Source organism: Vidua chalybeata, chromosome 21 (genome assembly GCF_026979565.1).
Source record: "Vidua chalybeata isolate OUT-0048 chromosome 21, bVidCha1 merged haplotype, whole genome shotgun sequence".
NCBI classification, from domain to species: domain Eukaryota; kingdom Metazoa; phylum Chordata; class Aves; order Passeriformes; family Viduidae; genus Vidua; species Vidua chalybeata.
Window position 1 is genome coordinate 4,312,270 of NC_071550.1, and position 19,239 is coordinate 4,331,508.

Consider the following 19,239-nt stretch of genomic DNA (forward strand, 5'->3'; position numbering starts at 1 on the left):
ATTAAACTAAACATCCAATTTGGCTGCATGTGTAATGAATAAATAAAGCCTTTTCCTTTCATGTACCCGTGCCAAAGTCAACAAGCTCTATTAGCTGATGAAACAATGCTGACGCCAAATAAAAATACCCCTGACCCATCAATATGGGCTGAGAGCTCGGCCCTGAATCAAAGAGTGTTGTCAGAACAAGAAATACTGTCTTGACACCTCTGAGGGGGAGAAAAAACTCCCATTCCTGCAGCAAGGTGGGTTCCCTGTGCTCTCACTGGGATGTCAAGGAGCAGCAAAACCATCCCATAATGACCGTCTGTTATGGACACCTCTCTTTGTTTCTGCTGGAATGATTTGGAAACCCCTTGAGCTGCAAGGAGCTGGGGCTGGGCTTTGGTGTTTGCTTGCTCCCCACTGCACGTCCCGTTGGTGAATTCCCCACAAAACCTGAGGGATTTTCATCCTGTGTGCAAAACGCTGATGCTTGAAAAGGAAACTCCCAAAGGTCCCTGCTCGGTACCAAAGAAATGCTTCAGCATCTCAGAGCCTCTCAACACCTGGGAGCAGCCTGCCAGCTGCGCCACCCTCCTCCTCCTCCTGCCCACGAGGGTGGGAAGGTGAAGGAACACCACATCTCCCCCCTGCCCCATGGGGATGTGCAGCGGGGCCATTTCCCAGCTGGGCCTGCCCTGCAAACCCCTCTCCTTTGAAATCCACGTCCAGCTGCTCTGTGCCATGCCCTGCCTGTGATCTTTGAGGTCTCACCCCTCCCTCGACATCCTTGGTTTAAAAGATCTGTTCCCTATTAGTTTACAGTCACACTTTCCGTTTCATTCAGGCTTTTATTTACTTATCCATCTGTCTTCCTGCTCCCACCATTCCCCCTGCCCTGCCAGGAGGCAAAGTACAATTCATTTTTCAGGTGACCCTGCCAGGAAGGCATTGCCATGAATAAGAACAGGTTCAGAAACTGTGGAAAAAGCAAACCCCTTGACTTTAATAAGCAGCAAAACGCTTCCCAATCAGAAGGAAGCAGCCAGATGTGACCAGAATTGCTATAAACCACAAAGGACAGTCCTCCAAACAATTCCTGCCATCTCTTGAAGCCTCCTCGTGCAGAAGTCTTGTGAGCAGTGCTGGAGCTGTGGCAGGGCAGTGTGTGACCCCGTGGGCTGTGCAGCCTCGCAGGACATGCTCGCTGTCTGACAAGGTCCTGAGTGCCACCAGGACCCTGCTCCTGGCCTGCCCTGCACGGGGATATGGTGCAGCTCATCCCTGTCTGGCTGCCTTGAGCACGGAGGGGTGTTTGTGTGTCTTTAGTTTTGATTGCAGCTGTCTGAGCAGGGCAGGAGCCCCGCTGGGCTGCGCTTAATTCTGAGTAACGCGAGTTTAACTGCACGGACAGTCCCCTGCTGTTTTGAAAGACACCTAAGAAAGCAATACAGTCACCGTAAGAACTTCTCTGCTGGAAAGCCAGGCTCCTATGAGAACCCACCTGTTACAAGGAAATAATTAAAAACCTGAAGAGAAAGGATAACAGGACACCAAAAGGCACCTGAGCAGGTTGGCAGCGAGGAGCTGCCCTGGGTTTGTGTGCGCTGCTGGCCCTCCCCTCCCCGGGGCTCGGAGGCTGTAACGATCCGTGGGCAAAGACATCGATTTTTGCCCAGCACTTCCTTAGTGCAGGGGGAGCAGAACTCGGCTCACATCCTCTGCGGGCCCCGCTCCCTCTCCCTGCACGTCGATAGGTGTCAAGTCACCGCCCAGCACCGGCGATGGAAGGGCCATTTCTTGCTGAGCCCACTTTCCACTGACCATAAGGGGATGCTCAGCAGTAAGTGGCCACGTGCCGTTCTCGGTGACAGAGGCAGTGAAAATGTTCCTTGGTGGCCTCCCAGCCCACACCACTCCAGTCCTAAGGCTGGACTGGAGCCTGGGTCTCTCCTGCAGCCACCCCCTACTCTGTGCACTGGGTGCTGGGTGGGCTCCTTGCTCACCTCAGCCTGGCTGCTCCTCCTCTGCTTCATTTTTATAACTCTTTAGTCCTCTGGAGAGAACAGCACTGAGCTAAGATGGGGGGGGAAAGGGCCATGAATACAGGGGTATTTCACAAACCCATCCCCAAAAAAATCTAAAAGATACCTTGCAGTTTATTATTCCTGTTCTTAGCTCGATTCTTCACCAGGGAATTGCTCAGGGACATTGCCGTGAGTGCTGCTTTCTGTTTTGGGAGGCAAGAGCCGGGCCAGGCTGGGGTGAGGCAGGGACAGGAAGGCAAATCCATGTTTTGCATTTGTGTAGCTCTCATTCACGGCTGTACACGGTGTTTGCAAGTGTTACAGCACATGGCAGGCGTACGCTACAAGGAAATACTGCTGGTGCCCAGAATAGAAAGATTTCAGCTCAGTATTGACTGAATCAAGAGATGCAGGGAGCTGATTGCAGTTTGTGTCTTTTGCTTCCTTGGAGGTCAGTGGAGCTGAAGTCTGGAGCATCCTTAACCAGAGAGGGATTGCAAAGAGCTGCAGTGAGTGTAGTGGGAAGCAATCTGGCGTTCTCCTTTTAATCCTCCTGCAGTCAGTCAGATAAATGGAAATATAGACTGACCCATCAATAGTTAACGGTTTTATTTGCAACCTTGGACTTAATCTTTCTTTTCAAACGATCTTTTAAAAGGAAAAGCTGCTACTTATCTGGAATTAGTGGAAATGTCTTCCCTGGTACTAATGAGAGCCCTCAGGCTGGAGGGAACTGGGTAACTACTGGCAGCATGTTCTGATGATCATAAATGTTTGGCCCCCTCTTGGTGTCACAGGAGCATTTTTCTCTTGGATTTTCAAGAGGTGCCCTGACTGGCTGGGCCCAGAGTGGCAAACTGAGGCATGGGGTAGCACTGGCAATAGAAAATGGGACTCCCTGCACTGATTTGGAGGGAGAACTCCCCTTCTCATTATAATAAAAGAATAACATATTCTTTCAGAAGACACTCCTTGTGTCCGTGGAAACTCAGCCCAGTGGAAACCCTGCCAGCATGGGCTGGCTTGGTGTCTGTCCCTTAAATGTGTGCCTGCACCACTCCCGGGGGACCTTTGGGAGGGGGCATTACTGTTTTGCTCTTTGCTTTGACCCCTGAACTCTTTAACAATGTAAAGCCTTGTGAATTATAAATCAAATGTTCCTGCTGAGCTTTGTGGTGCACGGAATGAAATGCAATGATTAATATTTAAGAGAAAATAAGTTAAAGATTTTAACTACAAGGGCAAATGTCTGTCCACAGAGCCCTTTCATGTGGAGGCTTGAAGAGAGGGAGAAGCACATTTTCAGGAGCTTTAGTGAAGTTTGTGGCTGTCAGACCAACCACCAGAGCTGTGGGTGGGCAGGGGCCAAGCTCCCCTGCCCTGCCCTTCATGACGCCTCGAACTGGGACCATCTGCCCACATCCTATAAAATCCCAGCAGTGCTGGAGCAGCCTTTCGGGATGGGACTGGCGAGCACACCCCACACTTAAGAAGTAGAGGAGCAGCTCAGGTTGTGTGCTTGCAGGGGCAGAGCTTTTCCAAAATCCAGGACTTGCTCAGCCCTCCCTGGCTCCTCCTCGCCCTCCCCTCAGCATGCCAGCCCCCATCCCTGCTGCAGGACTGGCACAGCCCCGGGATGGGCAGGGTGCTCTCTCCCTGCTCTGCACACTGACAGCTCCAGGCAGCGGCCACCGCGGCCACCCTGCCCCAGAATGTCCTTCCAGTGGCACCTGGGCTGGACACTGCCTCCAGCCACCAGCAGAGCCTGTTCTAAGCCAGCAAATAAAGGGGGAAACACTTACATGGGTGCAGAACCTCTCCGGAGGGTCCCCACAAGTGATTCCTGCCGGGTCCACCCGCACGGTCACGTAATCCTTCATCCGCATGGCCTTGGGCTGGCAAGCGTAAAACTCCCATGACGGGCCATCGTCCGTGGTCACCCAGGACTTGCAAATGTCATACTGTCCCATGGCCAGGGGGACGCAGTGCACGAGGAGAGCAGCCAGGTAGAGCATGGCAGCTGCGGCCAAGCGCGGGATCCCTGGGCGAGGGCAGTGCCGAGAGTCCCGAGGAAGGCAGCTACTGGGCTAGGGGTGGCTCTCGGGATCAGCATGGAAACTCCTCATCTAAAAATGCTCCAGTCGAAGGAGATCCAGACAGTAACAGGGATGATCCCACTCTGCACGCTGTATCTGGACGTGGAAAGTTCCTCCTGGCACAGAAGCCAACTTTGCAATTCACTTGATTGGGAAAGTTTTGGCCAGAGTTGCTGATCAGTGGTCAAAAATCTTCCTTAACCTCATTTTTTCCCCTTTTTATTGTACGAAAGGTCTTCCAAATCAGCATGAAAATATCTAGAGGTGACTCCAGTCAATCAATACAAAGATCAAGTTCTGAGTTGCTGATGAAATTTGATAGGAGTAAATTGGAGAGGCCGTGAGATGGTGCTGGATCAGGTTTTCCTCAACCTTCTGGTCTGCTCCAAATGCGTCGCTGTGGGAAGTGCCTTAAACTGTGTCTGCCTTAATAATTGGGGTGTTAGAACATTAGCACATAAAATAAATAGAGCATCTGGTCATCAGTACAACTCTGACAAGAGAGACTGCTTGGAGCTAAAATTCCTTTTTCCCAAAGGACAGTTGTTTCAGCGTGAGCAGGCCGGGTGCCCAGATCCGTGGTGGTCCCAGCAGGTGCTGGGTGGTCACTGGGGTGGCTGGGGCAGGGCTGGCCTTGGCTTCTCCCGCCGAGTCCTGTGCTGGCGGCGAGGATTCCTGTCCAATTCTGCCTTTTGGCAACGGAGCAGCAAGTTCCCAAAGCCTTCAGCTGCAATCCATGGGGCTACCTGAGATCTCCTCTCTCTTTCATGGCCAGGGCAAAGGCAGAGCTCATCAGCACGAGGGACCTGCAAGAAATTGGAAGACAGATTAGGTGGGAGCAAGGGGGGACAGTTGGAGCAAAAAAAGCCAGGGGTCCCTCAGGAGGCAGAGCCCTCAGCTGGGCTTGCCAAGCCACCAGACAGGTTTTTGTAACAGGGAGATATACAACTTTAATAAAAAGCAATCCATAGTAAGATGCTTATGGCTTTTCTGCTGTCTGGGAGAAGGGAAGGAGCGCTGCCCAATTTAAGGTATCTGCTTTGCAACAGCAGCTGGACAACAGGAGCTCTAATGGGTCTTCAAATAATATCAAGAAGAAGCTATGGGTCATTAGAAGATGGGGAATATGCAGACAGAGAAGGGACAGACAGACAAATTGATAGTCCTAAAAAGATAAGCAAATAAATAAGACAGCTGGGGAGACAGATACATTGTCCAGCATCCCTACATATGATTTATCTGAACAATAACATTTAATAAAAAACAATTTAAAGTCCTAATAACATTTAGGTTCACCTAATACAAAGAGCAATGACCTTCCCAGTATTCATTTCAGGTTAGAACAACATTTCTGCAATTTTGTTGTCTTTCCAGTAGAGCTATAAAAATTGTAAGTAATTACAAAACAAAATGACAAAGAACCGAAGCAGGGAGGGGGAAGAAGTCAAACCCTCTCTCAGTATTAGACTCAGGAGGGAGATCTCGTCTGAGAATGTGGGAGGCACATATCCAGAACAGAAATTTACCTTTGGATAATTCCCTTTCTATTTCTTTCCCCAACTTTTCTTTCACAATTGAGGCATATCTGCTTCAACAGCATGCTTAGCATTTCCTTCCTCATGAAGCTCAGTTACTAAAGCTCAGAAACTCCAGGTTAACAGATGCATTGATCCGTGTTCAGGGGCTTCACACCGCTCTGCTACCATCTCCCTTTCCCCCCTTTTTGCTTGAAAGATTGCTGATTGAGATGAATGAGTTCAGAAAAGGGAAGCTGTCCCTCATGCTTCATTGCCAGCTCTCAACGAAGAGCCTGTTATAGCTGCGTTGGACCTGAATAAACTCCCAGAAAAAGAATAGACTGGCTGCTATTTTTATATTATGAGTAAATGTAGTAAAAATAATAAGCCAGTGTGACACAGTGTTTATAAGTCCTACTTACATCAGAGCTGTCTTTTCAGTTATAACAAGTCAGTTCCTAATTATTACATCAAACTGGTCACTGCCAAGTGCCTGATAACAGCGGAGAGTGAGAGACTCTGGTATTGTGTAGAAAACAAGCAGGGTAGTTTTAATGAGGACTCCAGTGCTGTTAAGTTTATGGATCTATTTTCACAGCCTCAACAATTACATCTTGCACTTGAATGGCTGTCAGGGAAAAACCCAGGTAGAAAGGATCTATAATATCTATTAGTGTCTTGTTATGCCGGCTAAATGTCACAGACTCCCAGGGAAGTGAAAATTTGCTGGAAAAAATGTATTTTCTGTCAGTCCATTAGCCAGGCAAGCAGGTTTGGGGTGAGGTCTGCGGCTCAACACCCACTTAGCCAGTCCAGTCCCTTTGCAGAAATAGTTGGAGTGTTGCTCTGGAATGAGCCAACATACTGCAAACGGGGCAGAGAGGCTCCCCAAATTAAAGGTTTCACCCTGCTTGATTTAGTTTAGTTCTTAGAAAATAAATCTTCACCTGATATTATTAAGAAACTGCAGTTCATGGGAACAAATAGAATCAATGCTCTTTGTTCTCTTTGAAGAGTACTCAGCACTCACTGGGGACTGATAGCCGGAGTATTAAAAACACAAAATTAGATTGTGTCTTGACTTAGCTGGCTCCGGGTTTTTTTCTTATTATTGGATTAACACCCTATTGAAATAAAGGGACAACGCTGAGCAACAACTGAGCTGCTCTCGGATTAAGAGCAGAAAGTAAACTCAATGAAGGAGTTTTTCATTTTCTCTCAGAAGTGTTGCTCTCGCCATGAACTCTCCGCTCTCCCCCCGCGCTCACGGAGCGGGAGTTGTTCTCTTTCCCACGCTGAGCATCCCTTCCCCGCGCCCTGGCCAGCGAGGCTGGGGACACGGCGGGGGGACGGGAGCCCGAACCCCGCGATAGCGCTGCGCGGCTCCCAGCTGAAAACCTGGAAATCCCGCTCGCATCCCGCCGCTCTCCCTGATGGATTCGCGGTTCCCGGCAAAACCCGATGCCGCTCCCGCTCCGCCCCATCCTCCCCGCTTTCTTTTACACTAAAAGACTTTGGGGGGGGGGGGGGGGGGCTGCACGGGCTGGGGAGGGAATCGGCGGAGCGGGGGGAGCCGGCGCCTTGGGCTGGGGGAAGCCCCCCGGCTTCCCAAACTCCGAAGCGGGAAGATAAACCCCATCCCGCGGCGGGGAGACGGGGATGTTCCGGGGAGGGGGACAGAGAGCGGGACACCCCAGGAAAGCGTGGGAAGAACTCGGGAGGCGCGGGGGGACACGCAGCGTTCGGGGCTGGGGCAGATGCCGGCGCTGCCCGCCCCCCCCTCCGCCGCCGCTTTCCCCCCATCCCCGGCGCTGCGCGTCCTTACCGGGAGGGAGCTCTGCGGCGCGGGGCTCCCGGCGGAGCAGCGAACTTCGGGGCCGGGGGAACCCCCAAAACACACCCCCCAGCCCTGCCCTGCCCTGCCCTGCCCTGCCCAGCCCAGCCCTGCCCTGCCCAGCGCGGCGGGCAGGCGCTGCGCCGCCGGCCCCCAAGGGCAGATGGCCGGGGGAGCTTTGTGCAATCCCGGCTCCCCTCGCAAGTTAATGCCGAGGCTGAAATCCCTTTTGCTCTCACTTTCAATCACAATCGGAGCTTTTATCTCCGTGCCTGATCCCGGCTGCGTAACTTCCTCTGTGCAGCTTTAGCACACACCATCCCACCGGCGGCAATGGGCTTCTTAAAGGTGCAGGAGGAAATGCAGGGGGGGAGGAGGAGGAGGGAGGGAAAACCACCCGAGGAAGAGGAGGCTGCGAGCGGGAGCCTTCAGCCCCGGCGGCCCCGCGGCTCCCGGTGCAGCATCCACGCCGTCCCGCTGCCCCCGGTTGGATAGCCGGGAATGCCGCTCCTCGGGGCTTCTCTTTTATTTTTTTTTTCCTTTAAGAGCTTAAAAAAAAAAAATTAAATCATGAGCTCATGTTTGCTCGAGAGAGAGAGAGGCAAAAAAAATTTTCTAGTCACGAGGGTTTCCCCACACGTGTAAGTCCTCGCTTGGTGTGCCCTGAATATTTTGGGGAGGCTTCTGCTGGTGAAGATGCTGTAAATGAGGCTGCGTGCGTGTGTGTTGGGGGAAGAGGGGGTGGTTGGAATTAATAGGATAAACAAAGCAGGAACTCGGAGATGGGGAAATCAGATGGCTGGGAAATGCTTGATACTGGTGGGAATGTGCTGTGAGATTTAACCAAGCCAGGTTTTGCTTTGGAGAGGTGGGGGATGGACATGCTGGACTGTAAGGTGTGACAGCACCTTCCAGCACGGGGCTGGAGAAGCAGCTGGGGTTGCTTAGGTCAACTCTGTTGTGTCCATGCTGAGGGGCAGAGGAGACTCCAGCTGTGGAAAAGGTGGATGAAACTGTGGCAGGTAAAGGTCCAAGTTTTCCCTGCACCAGGCAGCTGCTGAAGACAGAACTCCTGAGCAGCGACAGGTTTTTGACACATGGATAAATGACAGTTCATGGATAAACGACAGTTCATTTATGGGGAGGAAATCCAAAGAATCACCACTGCCTCCTATGTGTACAACCACCAAAAAATGCCTGCTCCTTCCTAACCAAGAATTCAATAATTTCTAACTCAGAAAATGCATTGTCCGTCTTACACGTGGTTTCAACCTCATGCTCTCAGTGTTTTGTTATATGGTTTCCTTTGACCCACTGCCCTGAGGTCTCTGGGTGGCCTCTCCCATACAAGAGTCCCTGGAAAACACACGACTCATCCTGCAACCAGACAGAGGTGATTTAGAGCTCTTCTGGGAAACGTTTCCCATATTCTGGAGCATAAGTGAGATTTATGAAATGCTGGCATTGTGTCTTGACTGTGGCCCAGCCTAAACGCGACGCTGATGCACAGGGTGGTCTTTACCTGCAAGGATATCTTTGATTCTGGCTCATTTTCCAGTCCAGGACACGGTCTGATACTTTCGACATGGTAACTTCTTCTGTAAACACTTATTTTACAGCAGCAGTATAGCTTAAGTGAGAAGCACTGGCTGGGAATCCAGAGCTGGCTAATATTCCTGGATTTCACTTTGTGCCTTTAGGTCTGCTCTGTAGTAATGACTCCCCTGGAAATTCCCCACGTCTCACTTATTACTTCTTTATTAGTTATTATGGTACAGTAACAGGATAAAACGGAGTTGGTATTTCATTTTCATTCTCTCTAATAGCCACGGCAAAGACCAAGTGGTGTGCTGATTATTGACATCAGAGTTAAGTGATATGCACGCATCATTAGGTTTCAATTGGAAAGAATAACAGCACAGTGTGAGCTGTCACACTTCTAAACTCCGTGGCATTTAAGGAAAAACCAAAGTCGTTTTTCACAGCCCTGCTAGCTCAAAAGATCACAAGCTGGCAATAATACTTGTACACACACAGGTAAAAGGCGCTAGCTCCAGGCAAAGCACCGGAATTAACCAATGAGCTCAACCCCCCGGAGAGGCTGGCAACAGCTGTGGGGCTTGTCCAAGGTTACACCGCGATTCTGGAGATCCTTGGAGGATGGGAAATCACCCAGCTCCTCGCAGGTCTGGCTCCCAAGGTCCTGATGTGGGAAGGAGAGGGATTGTGCGTGGCACTCACAGACGCGGGAGCCCGAAGGAAGCGGCAAAGCAGCGGCAGTGCCGCTGTCACAGGCTGGAGGCGATGGGGCAAGAGTTGGAGCCATTGTTTCATTTTAGACCATTTGCATTCTTTCACCCAAGCACGTTTTGCAAACACTTAAAGTTGGGTATAGTTTTCTTCTGGACGGAATTTCTTTGGGGAGGAAAAATGGATGTGTTTTTCCTTGAGGGGACATCTCTGCTCCTTCCCTCGTGCCGAGCGCTGCCTCCTCGCACGAGGAGAATGCAGTTGAAAATCAATGGGTCTGCATGGAGATTTAATTACTCCAGCACAGGCAAGGGTGGAGAATAAGGTCCTTAATATTTAATACAGCCTCTGCTCCCAGAGGGATCCCAAGGGCTCAAGGGCCAAATGTAAGCCCATTAAAATCAGGTGTAATTCCACTGACATATGTGGGCTGGTACCTGTTTATACCAGGGCTATATCTGGCTTCCTAAATGGCAAATGGTGCTTTTGACATGCGTGGAAGAAGAGGGAAGTGTTTTCCTGACTTGGGATAATAGAGGATCCACTGGAACAACAGAAGGTAAACGTGACACCTGGCACTCAGCTGAGCTGAGTACGCTGAGAGCGACACAAGATCACTGCCAGAATAATAACCAGGCTTATAAAGGATATTTCATTTGAGGATACCTATTGCTGTATCCCCTATAACAGCAATACATTCTTTTTATGCTCCTTATCTAGCAGTGTGCAGCCAAGGATATCAAAGTGCCTCCTGCAAGTGAGTAAGCATTTTACCAGGTGGGAACACACGGCTTGGAAATGTGCTCCGAGCCCAGGAGCAGGTGAGAGACCCCTTTGTGAGGGGTGATATCTGCCAAGCACAGCTCTACCCAAACCTTGTTCCAGCTTTCTCCAGCCCACCAGGACCTCTGGGGAAAAGTTTGCCAGGAAAAGGGAGGAAGTGTCTTAAAGGTGCTTTTGTTTGGGATGTTACAGATGATGGAGGCAAAGGCTGCTTGAACCTTGCACTTCCAGGGGGGATTTGTCTCATCTCACCGCCCTTGTACTGCCCTTTTGTTCTCAGCAAGCTGAATGTGAAGAAAGCTCCCAGCTTGATCAGGATGGGAAGGTTTGTGCTTCCCAGCTCTTCGTGCTTGGTGCAAAGACAAAATCACGGAGTTTTAGAAGGCAGAGAGGCATAATATTTTGTAGTTAGGAGAAATGCTAGAAAACCCACACAAAGCCTGAGAAACTGAGCTCTGGCACACGCAGGCCAGGAGGGTGGGTGGGGGACATTTATTTCCTGGTGGGTGGGGGAACATTTATTTCCTGGTCCTCCTGCCCAGGCTGCCCTGGCCTCGGGGCAGACCCTGCCCTGCTCCAAGGCACACACAGACCCGGGGAGGAGGAGGGGGAAGAGCCGAATGCTTCAGTCCCTGGAGTACTCCACATTTTTCTTCCTTTGTGAAAGCTACTGGGGAAATGGCAGAGAGCATCTGCTCTGGGAGGGGAGGCTTCCCCGGCTGCCTCCTCCCACCCTCCCGCACAAGACCTCGGGATGCATTTTCTGCAGCTCAGCCGCTTTCGCAGGGCCCTGAGTGAATTTTGCCCTCCCTGATTAGATAACCAAAGGAGCAGTGACTGTACTCTCCAGAGAGAAGATGCTGTCTCTTCCCTGCCAGAAGGACAGCTGGAGGGAGGGTGGGATTTTCAGCATGCAAGCACTTAGCCAGATCAAGGAAATGGGATGCAAAGCATTTGAGGCTAAGAAAGGTTGTTGTGCAGGGAAACATGAGGCTGCTGTTCTGTTCGGGAGATAACGCTTCTCAAAACGCTCCTGCGTGCCAAACTGCAAGCCTTGACTACAGCAGGTCATTGCCTCTTTAAGGAAAACAAGCATGACAAGTCAGAAAAAAACCCATCACTGTCTGAGCTGAAAAACTTTGATCATTTAAATATTATTGATGCGCATTAACCCCAGCAGAGATGGGCTGGGTGATGGGAAGTGCTTCACCTTGACACAGGGAAAATATGTTGCTTTCTGCTGCCTTGTCTTTTGTTTCATATATCAAATAGGAGCCAAGCCAAGCGAATCAGCTCAGGAAGCATTTCAGATGTATTTGATTTTTTGGGGAAGGTAGAGCTTTCTTCATCTTTACCAGCTGTGGGGGTGTAAGCATGGATAAAAACAGGAGGACTGTTTAAAGGAGGGATCTATAATTAACAACCCCTCAGAAGGGGAACTTTCCTTTTAACTTACTATTAAAGTGGAAGTGTTTGGAGAATATACAGTTTTGGCGCTGGGGATCTCCTCTGTATCCTTGGCTGAGCCCTGTGAATTCCTCTAATTCCTGCCTCAGAGAGTGTCTGGCTTTAAAACAACTCCTGCTACCCCTTGGAGGACTCACCTCAATCCCTGGGTGGATTCCCTGCTCAAGGAGGGCAGCAGAGGGAGAGGAGCTCTCTTCCCAGGGCAGGGCTGTGTTCCCCCAGCAGCCCAGAGCCCTGTCCTGGGAGGAGATTCCTTCCACAAAAGCTTTTTCACCTGAGGAAGGAATGTGTCACTTCTAATGGAGCTGACAGCAGCAGGGAGGGGTTTCAGATTAGTGGCTGAAGAACACACTTGTAATGAGTGAAGTAATTGAATAAATGCTGACAATTTGATGTGGAAAATGCATAATCAGCTGGCTGTGGAAGGTTGACTTGTTCTTTTTTCCTTCTTTCCCTAGCACTGGGATAAACACATTCATTCTCTCCCAAGCAGGTGATGTGTTCAGCAGCACAGAACCAGCAGACCCATGCACATGTCCCCCTCCCAGGCACACATGTGCTGATTCCCAGACAACTGACCCAGTTCTGCTAAGATGCTATTAAGAAATACATATGTAATAAATCTCAACTTTTTTCTTGGGTTATGTGCTGGTTGAACACTCCCTTCAGTCATTTGCTGACTCCCAGATCACAATCCCTGTGTCCCTCCTAGAGAAAAAGGTGCCAGTCCTGGGTAGTGACAAATGAGGCCCAGCCCAGGTGGCACCATGAGCTGATCCTGCACTAATAACTGTGATCTCAACTGGCTTTTCAGATCCCAAGCACAGCTAATAAACCGTGGAAGCAAAGAGTAAAGCTGACATAATCCAATGCAGTGACTTTCCCTACCCAACCACCATCTCAGCTCTATGCAGATGGAAGCTCAGTGAATTTCTTGTCATCAAGCCCCCAGTTCTAGCGTGACAATGGGAACAGCATCATCTGTGTCATGTATGTTGGAAGCAATGAATAGAGAGCTGAGCTCACTCATCTATTTGCATATTGAAGATATGGAAAAAACTCCTCTTGCTTACTCTGCTGCCTACTCAAATATCTGTGAATCAAGGAGGAGAATGGGCCCTTTTGTACATCAGATCCCAGTGTCCTTGAATAAAATGATTGCTCAATCCAGCCTTCTGGGATGAGTGTGAGGCTCAGAACCAACTGTGGTGCCAGGAGCTCTCCATTTCTGCAGGGTGGTGGATGAAGGGCCATTCCTGGATTAAGAATGCTCAGCAAGGTGCAAACTCTCATACCACATACTTTGGCTTTGTGTCATCAGGGCACCTTCTCCCCTCCACACACAAACCAGCACCTGCATATCTGGGGCACGGAGGTTTGACCTGCCAGCTGTTGAATAAATCACAGCACACTCCCCCCAGACCATTAGCATGGAAGAGCACACACCCAAGGGAGACAAGCTAAGGTCACGGCAGTGCACGGGAACAATGAGCCACAGAAGCTTCTTCCTTTTGGATGGAGTTGAGAGAGTTGTTTATTAGAGAGAAAGTGGGATAGCAGCACACAGCAGCTCATCCACATCCTGTGGAAGCACTGGGCTATGACTCCATAGCCAAGGCTGAGCTCATGTCTGGGCTTGGCTCTCCCAAACCAGCTCTGGATTAACTTCCTTTTCACTCCAACAACTAGTTTTCCTCGATGTTATATATGTCTTAAGCCGTAGAAGTGAGATCCAGATCAGGCTTTAAGGGATGGCATTTACATGTTTTTTCTTGTGCTTTTGGTATTAATTTCATATGCAGTGGAAAAGTAATATCCTGTCTGTCACTAGAGAGGAAGAGATGTGCGTGCGTGTATACGCACAGTCATTCCTAACTGTTGAGCTTTTTCACTCAAATTTCGTTTTGGGGAAAATTCCTAAATTAAAATGAGAACCAGACGCAGAAACGACAAATGTGAAATACCAATAAGGCCAAAGCACGAGATGTTTTCTCTTGTTTTCGTAACTCGTGGTCTTTGTGTGTAAGAGTGTATTGCATGGCAACTGCATTCACACTTCCCTTTTATTAAAGATCCAAGCAGATGGACCCACTATTAACGTGTATCCCCCAGATTTGCATATTTCATATTCATGCCAAGATGGTACTGAGCTCACATGGGATGAACGAGGCTGATATAAACACAATTGCACCAGATTAATGCAGTGATCAAAGAGTATTGTCCCGGCATCCCCGTTAGGGGATCCAGTTTAATATTAGTTATTAATATTGTTAAACTCCTACTGGAGTCAAATTAAGGTCTTCCAAATACAGTCGGACAGGGCTCTTAGGTACTACAAGTTGATGAATATGTTATGAATTCCTGAGAGAGAGGGCTAAGAAGCAACATTTGCATCTGAGCTGTGAAGAATCCAACGCTGGAAATGTGCAGACCTCGAGCTTTGGTCCAGCCTGCTGTGTAATTAGGACTCGCTTGAAATTCAGATCTTATCCAAGATCTCTATCTGGGTTTCTCAGAATTCAAGTGCAATCACTTCTAGTCAGAAGACAAGCCTATCTGTAATATTTCCTCAAATATTAGGCATTACAAAGTGGTATTCTGGAGCCCAAAATATATTTGATCGCATTGTTCTAGTCCATTAATCAAACACTGCACTGTACATACTAATGGGATCAAACATTAGGAAATATTTATGAATGAGCATTGTTGTGACTGCAAAAATTAAACACAGCAGGTTTTAAATACACAAGATCTCAAAAAGGAAAACTTGATTATCTCCTACGTTTCTGGTGCCAAATTCAGAGTGAATTTTAAGTGAATCTTAGGTAGATTGTGCTTGAGTAATTTATACCTCCTTGCAGCTCTCTTCAGAGTGTAAATTACACCTGCTCCCATCTCTATTGAATTGTCCCAAGGAAATGAGGGAGCACCAGTTTTGGGGAGGGGCTGTGCCCACAATGTGATGGTGCTTGGGGGGTGTAAAGCTCAACCCCAGCTGTGATATCCCTGATTATGTTCTGCCTCTGCAGCTCTCAGTGGAAATAAACCCTTGCTTACCAAAATGAGCAGTAAAGTGATGGTATTTCCACTGCTTCTGGGGGCTGGGTGGAGCCCGGACATGGAAAAGTCCCTGGATTGTGGGAGTTTTGTCCCTCATTTCAAAGGGGACAGAATTTTGCTCACTAGATCCAAAGGCAAGGCATGGCACTGGCACGAGGGAGGCAGTGGCCCCACAAGCTGTGGTTTTGTCAAGGATAAATCATGTCAAACCAATCTAATTTTCCTGTGGCAGGGCAGCAGGTCTCTGAGAGGGGAGGAGCTGCAGCTTGACTGCAGTCAGGCTTTTGACTCTCACTCATGGGGTGCTCCAGGAGCAAGGTGGGGGAATATGGATGGGGAGAAATGCTGTAAGGTACCAAACCAGCTGGGAAACGTGCTGAAAACCATTTGCTGTTTGCTGTCCAAGTGGAAGGATGGCTTGAATATGGTGCTGGAGGGGTCTGTGCAGCTCTGGCATTACTCAATATTTTCATTAGTGACTCGGGTGGTAGAATATGGAGGAGACATATTGCAGCTGTTAACAACACCAAGCTGAGAGGGGCTGTAAGTGCTCTCAGAGAACAAGAGAAAGATTCAAAAATCGTAACAAACTGAAGAAACAGGCTGGAAAGAAGAGATTGATGTTCTACACGGACTGGAGCAAAGATAAATATATTAGAACTATTGAAATGTGTGTCCATAAATGGCTGCACAGGCAGCATTTCTAAGAGAAAGGGACAATACCATGGGTTAGAAATGAACCCTGAGCCAACTGAGGTGCCCTGGTGTGAGCAAAGCAAAGCTAACACTACTGTACATAGAGAGAGTGTGGTGTGGTACATTGGTACATTGCTCCCATCTTTGCTGAGTGTTGGGGAGGAGCAGTTTTGTCATCAGACTTCCAGAGAAATACAGAAAATGAAAAGAACAGTCTAGAAAATAAACCTCCCAAGAGGGGAAGAACTATGGTCCATTGCCTAAGGCTGATGAAGATACAGTAATAATCTCCCCAAATATAAAAGATGCTACAAAAGTAATGAACTGTTGCTCACAGACAGAATTAGTGGGATTAGACTGCAGTAAAAGTAATTTGGGTTAGACTTTGGGGAAAATGTCCATCTATAAGAATAGCTGACACCCAGAATAGACCATCTGAGGAGCCTGTGGAGTTTCCTTTAAAGCCTCCAGGGATGAACAGGTTAGAGAAACTCTCTTGTCAAGACCAATTTAGGCAGGGTTGATCCTACCCTGGGGGAAGGAGATGGACTAGGTGACCTCTCAAGATGACTTTTCCTCTTGTCCCCTGTGGCTCTGTGTTTATTTTGTGTGGCGCTGATATTGCGAGGGCGGAGAGCTTGATTCTGCACATTGGGTAAACATTTTACATTTAAATTGGAAAGTCCTGTTTACTTGTCAGTCCGTCGTTGTTTCAGTTTAAATTTTACTAATTTAAGTTGAACACTGAGTTATAAATTACAGTGATGGGTGTATGAGGGCTGTCTGAGGAGACAGGTACTGAAACCTATTAATCTATCGATCACATTGATTGGAGTGTTTAATTTAGAGTAGCATGTTTCTATTTTTAAATATGTTTTAAAAGACCCTTTTAAAAACAATTTTGTTTTATCGCAGTGCAGGAACTCTCCTTCTCTCTGATAGGTGTGTATCCTTAATCAGGCACAGGGAAAAAAATGATGTTGGCATACAGGGAAGATGCAGGATGAAACCTTTGCTACCACAATGAAAAGAAACCATCAGATTTTAAATGAAGCCAGGCAGTGGTCTGGCTGCCAATTAATGAACACATTATTGCTGAGTGATGGCTTTAGGAAAAAAAAAAAAGTTGCTGAGTTCTCATAATGGTTCTTGCTCCCCTTTCCTCCAAGCCAGTCCATTCACTGAGAGAGGAGCCCCTCCAGCAGTGGATGCAACAGTTCAGGGCCTGGCAATGAATAAGGACCCTGGACTGTAAGGGAGTAATTCCTGTGTAATTCCACAAATTAATTTGGTCAGGACCCGGGGGTTAGCACTAATTTTGCACTAAATACCAGGAGAGCTTTAACGACCGCAAATAGCAAACACTTCAATTTTTTTGCTTCGTCCCATTCGGAAGCCAAAACTGCCAGGTTTACAGTGCCCTCTAGTATCGCTCCGGAGCATTAGCTTCGCTTGGCACCTCCGGAGCTGCCACATCGCAGAGCATCGCTCGCTCTCCGCCGTTTTCCTTCAGCGCTTTTGCAGCGGAGCCGCGGGAGCGGAGCGGGGCCGGCCGGGCTGTGCTCGGCTCTGCTGCAGCCAGCCAAGGTCCTGCCCTTTCGCCTCTTCTAGGAGAAAAAAAAAAAAAAAAAAAAAAAAAAAAAAAAAAAAAGCGTGTGGAGCTCAAAATGCGTGCTCTGCTTAGAGGGCTGCAGTGAGCAGGCTGCTTGGAAGAATATGTTCTTGCCCATGGCAGGGAGCTTGGAAGTAGATGATCATTAAGGTCCTTCCCAACCCAAACCACTCTGTGACTCCTTGTTCAATAGTTTGGGCCAATTTGGCAAAGCGATGTTAATAATAATTTGCCTTGAAAGGGTACTTTGCAGCTGTTGCTGCATAACCACTAACCAGCAAAATGCTGGGCAAGGAGAAGGAAGGACAAGGGAGAAAAACCTGAGTCATATGAAAGCCATTAGACATTAGCCAGGACCACATCCCAGCCAGCTGAGGTCACTTAACACAAGGACTTCTCAGAGCTGCGACCTTCAGCCTTGCACAGATCTCTCTGTGGAACAGATGCAGGAAAATTCCTTGGTGGACCAGTATGTGGCACCTGCTCTAAGAGTGGGCATATTTATAAAGCACCTCTAAAGACTTCCAGCTGCTGGAGCAGCCTTTGGAGCCTCCCTGGTAATACTGACCTGATGCTGTGCAGGATTTCTGCTGCTCTGAGAGGTGCCTTGGGAAAGGTGCCGTTCCCATGGAGGCAGAGGGGAATCTTCAACTCCTGCTTGCCTCCAAACATGCTGTGCCTGCAAGTTCTTCCTCAGAAAACCCTTTTCACAGGAGCTGAACTTGCAGTGATTTGTAAAAAACCTGCCTATATCGTTATTCTAAGAAATCATCCAAGCTCCTGGCAGTGAATGAATTGGTCCAGATGATGCCCCTGGTACATTTTCCTTACAGGGAGAACTATTTAAGCAGTGAACTCCAGCAGGCACAATCGAGCTGGTAGGATGTGGAAGTTATTAAGTTTACATTAACTATGGAAATTTAAGAAGTGAATTGTTAACATCCATCTTCAGATTTTTCATATCGTTTTCTATGGCTGCTGACGAGATTGTCACGGACAAAAACTGGCATAAAATGGATCTCCTTTAATACCCAGCATGACTGTGCCTGCACTTTCCTTGGAAGCACACAGCCAGAGGAGAAAGTTCCCTGTCAGCCTAGACATTGACTTCTGGTTGCTTCAGTTCCTGGGTTACAACTGGAGTCACTCGAGCCACCTTTACCCAATGGCACTGAAGAGATCAAAATCTGGTTAATAGCAACCATTGTTACTTTTTGAGGAGATAATGATTGATTTTGTACTGTGTGTGAGGGTATCACACAAATTAAAAATGGAAATATTATATTAAAAAGTAACCAGTGTGTCTAAAGGACAGGAAGAAGGTAGAAAAACGTTATTAAAATAAAATCACAGTGAAAGTAAGAGGTGTAAAAGATACAGAGGAATCATAAGATAAGGCCATTGGTGTGTATCTAAGGGCTGAACTGAATCTTATTTTTCTTTCTGACTTTCAGAAACCAGCCATTTGAGATATTTTCCCCTCTTTTTTGTATTGTAGGTCTATATGCTACATGCAGGTGGGTTTGTTTTCCATAGTGTCATTCCTAACTGCAGGACACAACAAAGAATGTACGGGGACAACCTGCATCCCAAACAAGCATTGGCCCTCCATACCCCTCAGATTTGTAGCACACTGACAATTTCTGAAGCACAGGTTCTTTTTCATCAAAACATTTCCATGCCCTCTCACAAGCTGTGCATTCAGATACTTACCTTTCATTATTGCCAATGTGATTTCCATGCTTGGTGGCACAAGAATCTGAAATAAGAGTTCTGGAGCCTTTCTGCTTTAAATTCTACTTTCTGCAACTGGTGTGCTAGAAACGAAGGGCTATCTCATTGTATATGCAGTATGTAAGTGGTTTGACAAGGATGTCTCTTTACAGCTCAAGTGTCAGCTCTGGATGGATGGATC

General features: G+C 48.2%; 1 protein-coding gene across 2 annotated transcripts in view; it reads right to left on the reverse strand.

Annotated features, from left to right (window-relative positions):
• The window catches only part of NTNG2 (netrin G2), a 46,497-nt gene extending 38,833 nt beyond the window's left edge, over window positions 1–7,664 (reverse strand). For both annotated transcript variants that reach the window (XM_053962378.1, XM_053962379.1), the window contains exons 1-2: window positions 7,448–7,664; window positions 3,812–4,911 (exon numbers count right to left, since the gene is read on the reverse strand). In XM_053962378.1, the coding sequence (XP_053818353.1) occupies window positions 3,812–4,024 (213 nt within the window). In that variant the 5' untranslated portion in view covers window positions 4,025–4,911; window positions 7,448–7,664. The remainder of the gene's footprint in view (window positions 1–3,811; window positions 4,912–7,447) is intronic.
• Window positions 7,665–19,239: the final 11,575 nt, after the last annotated feature.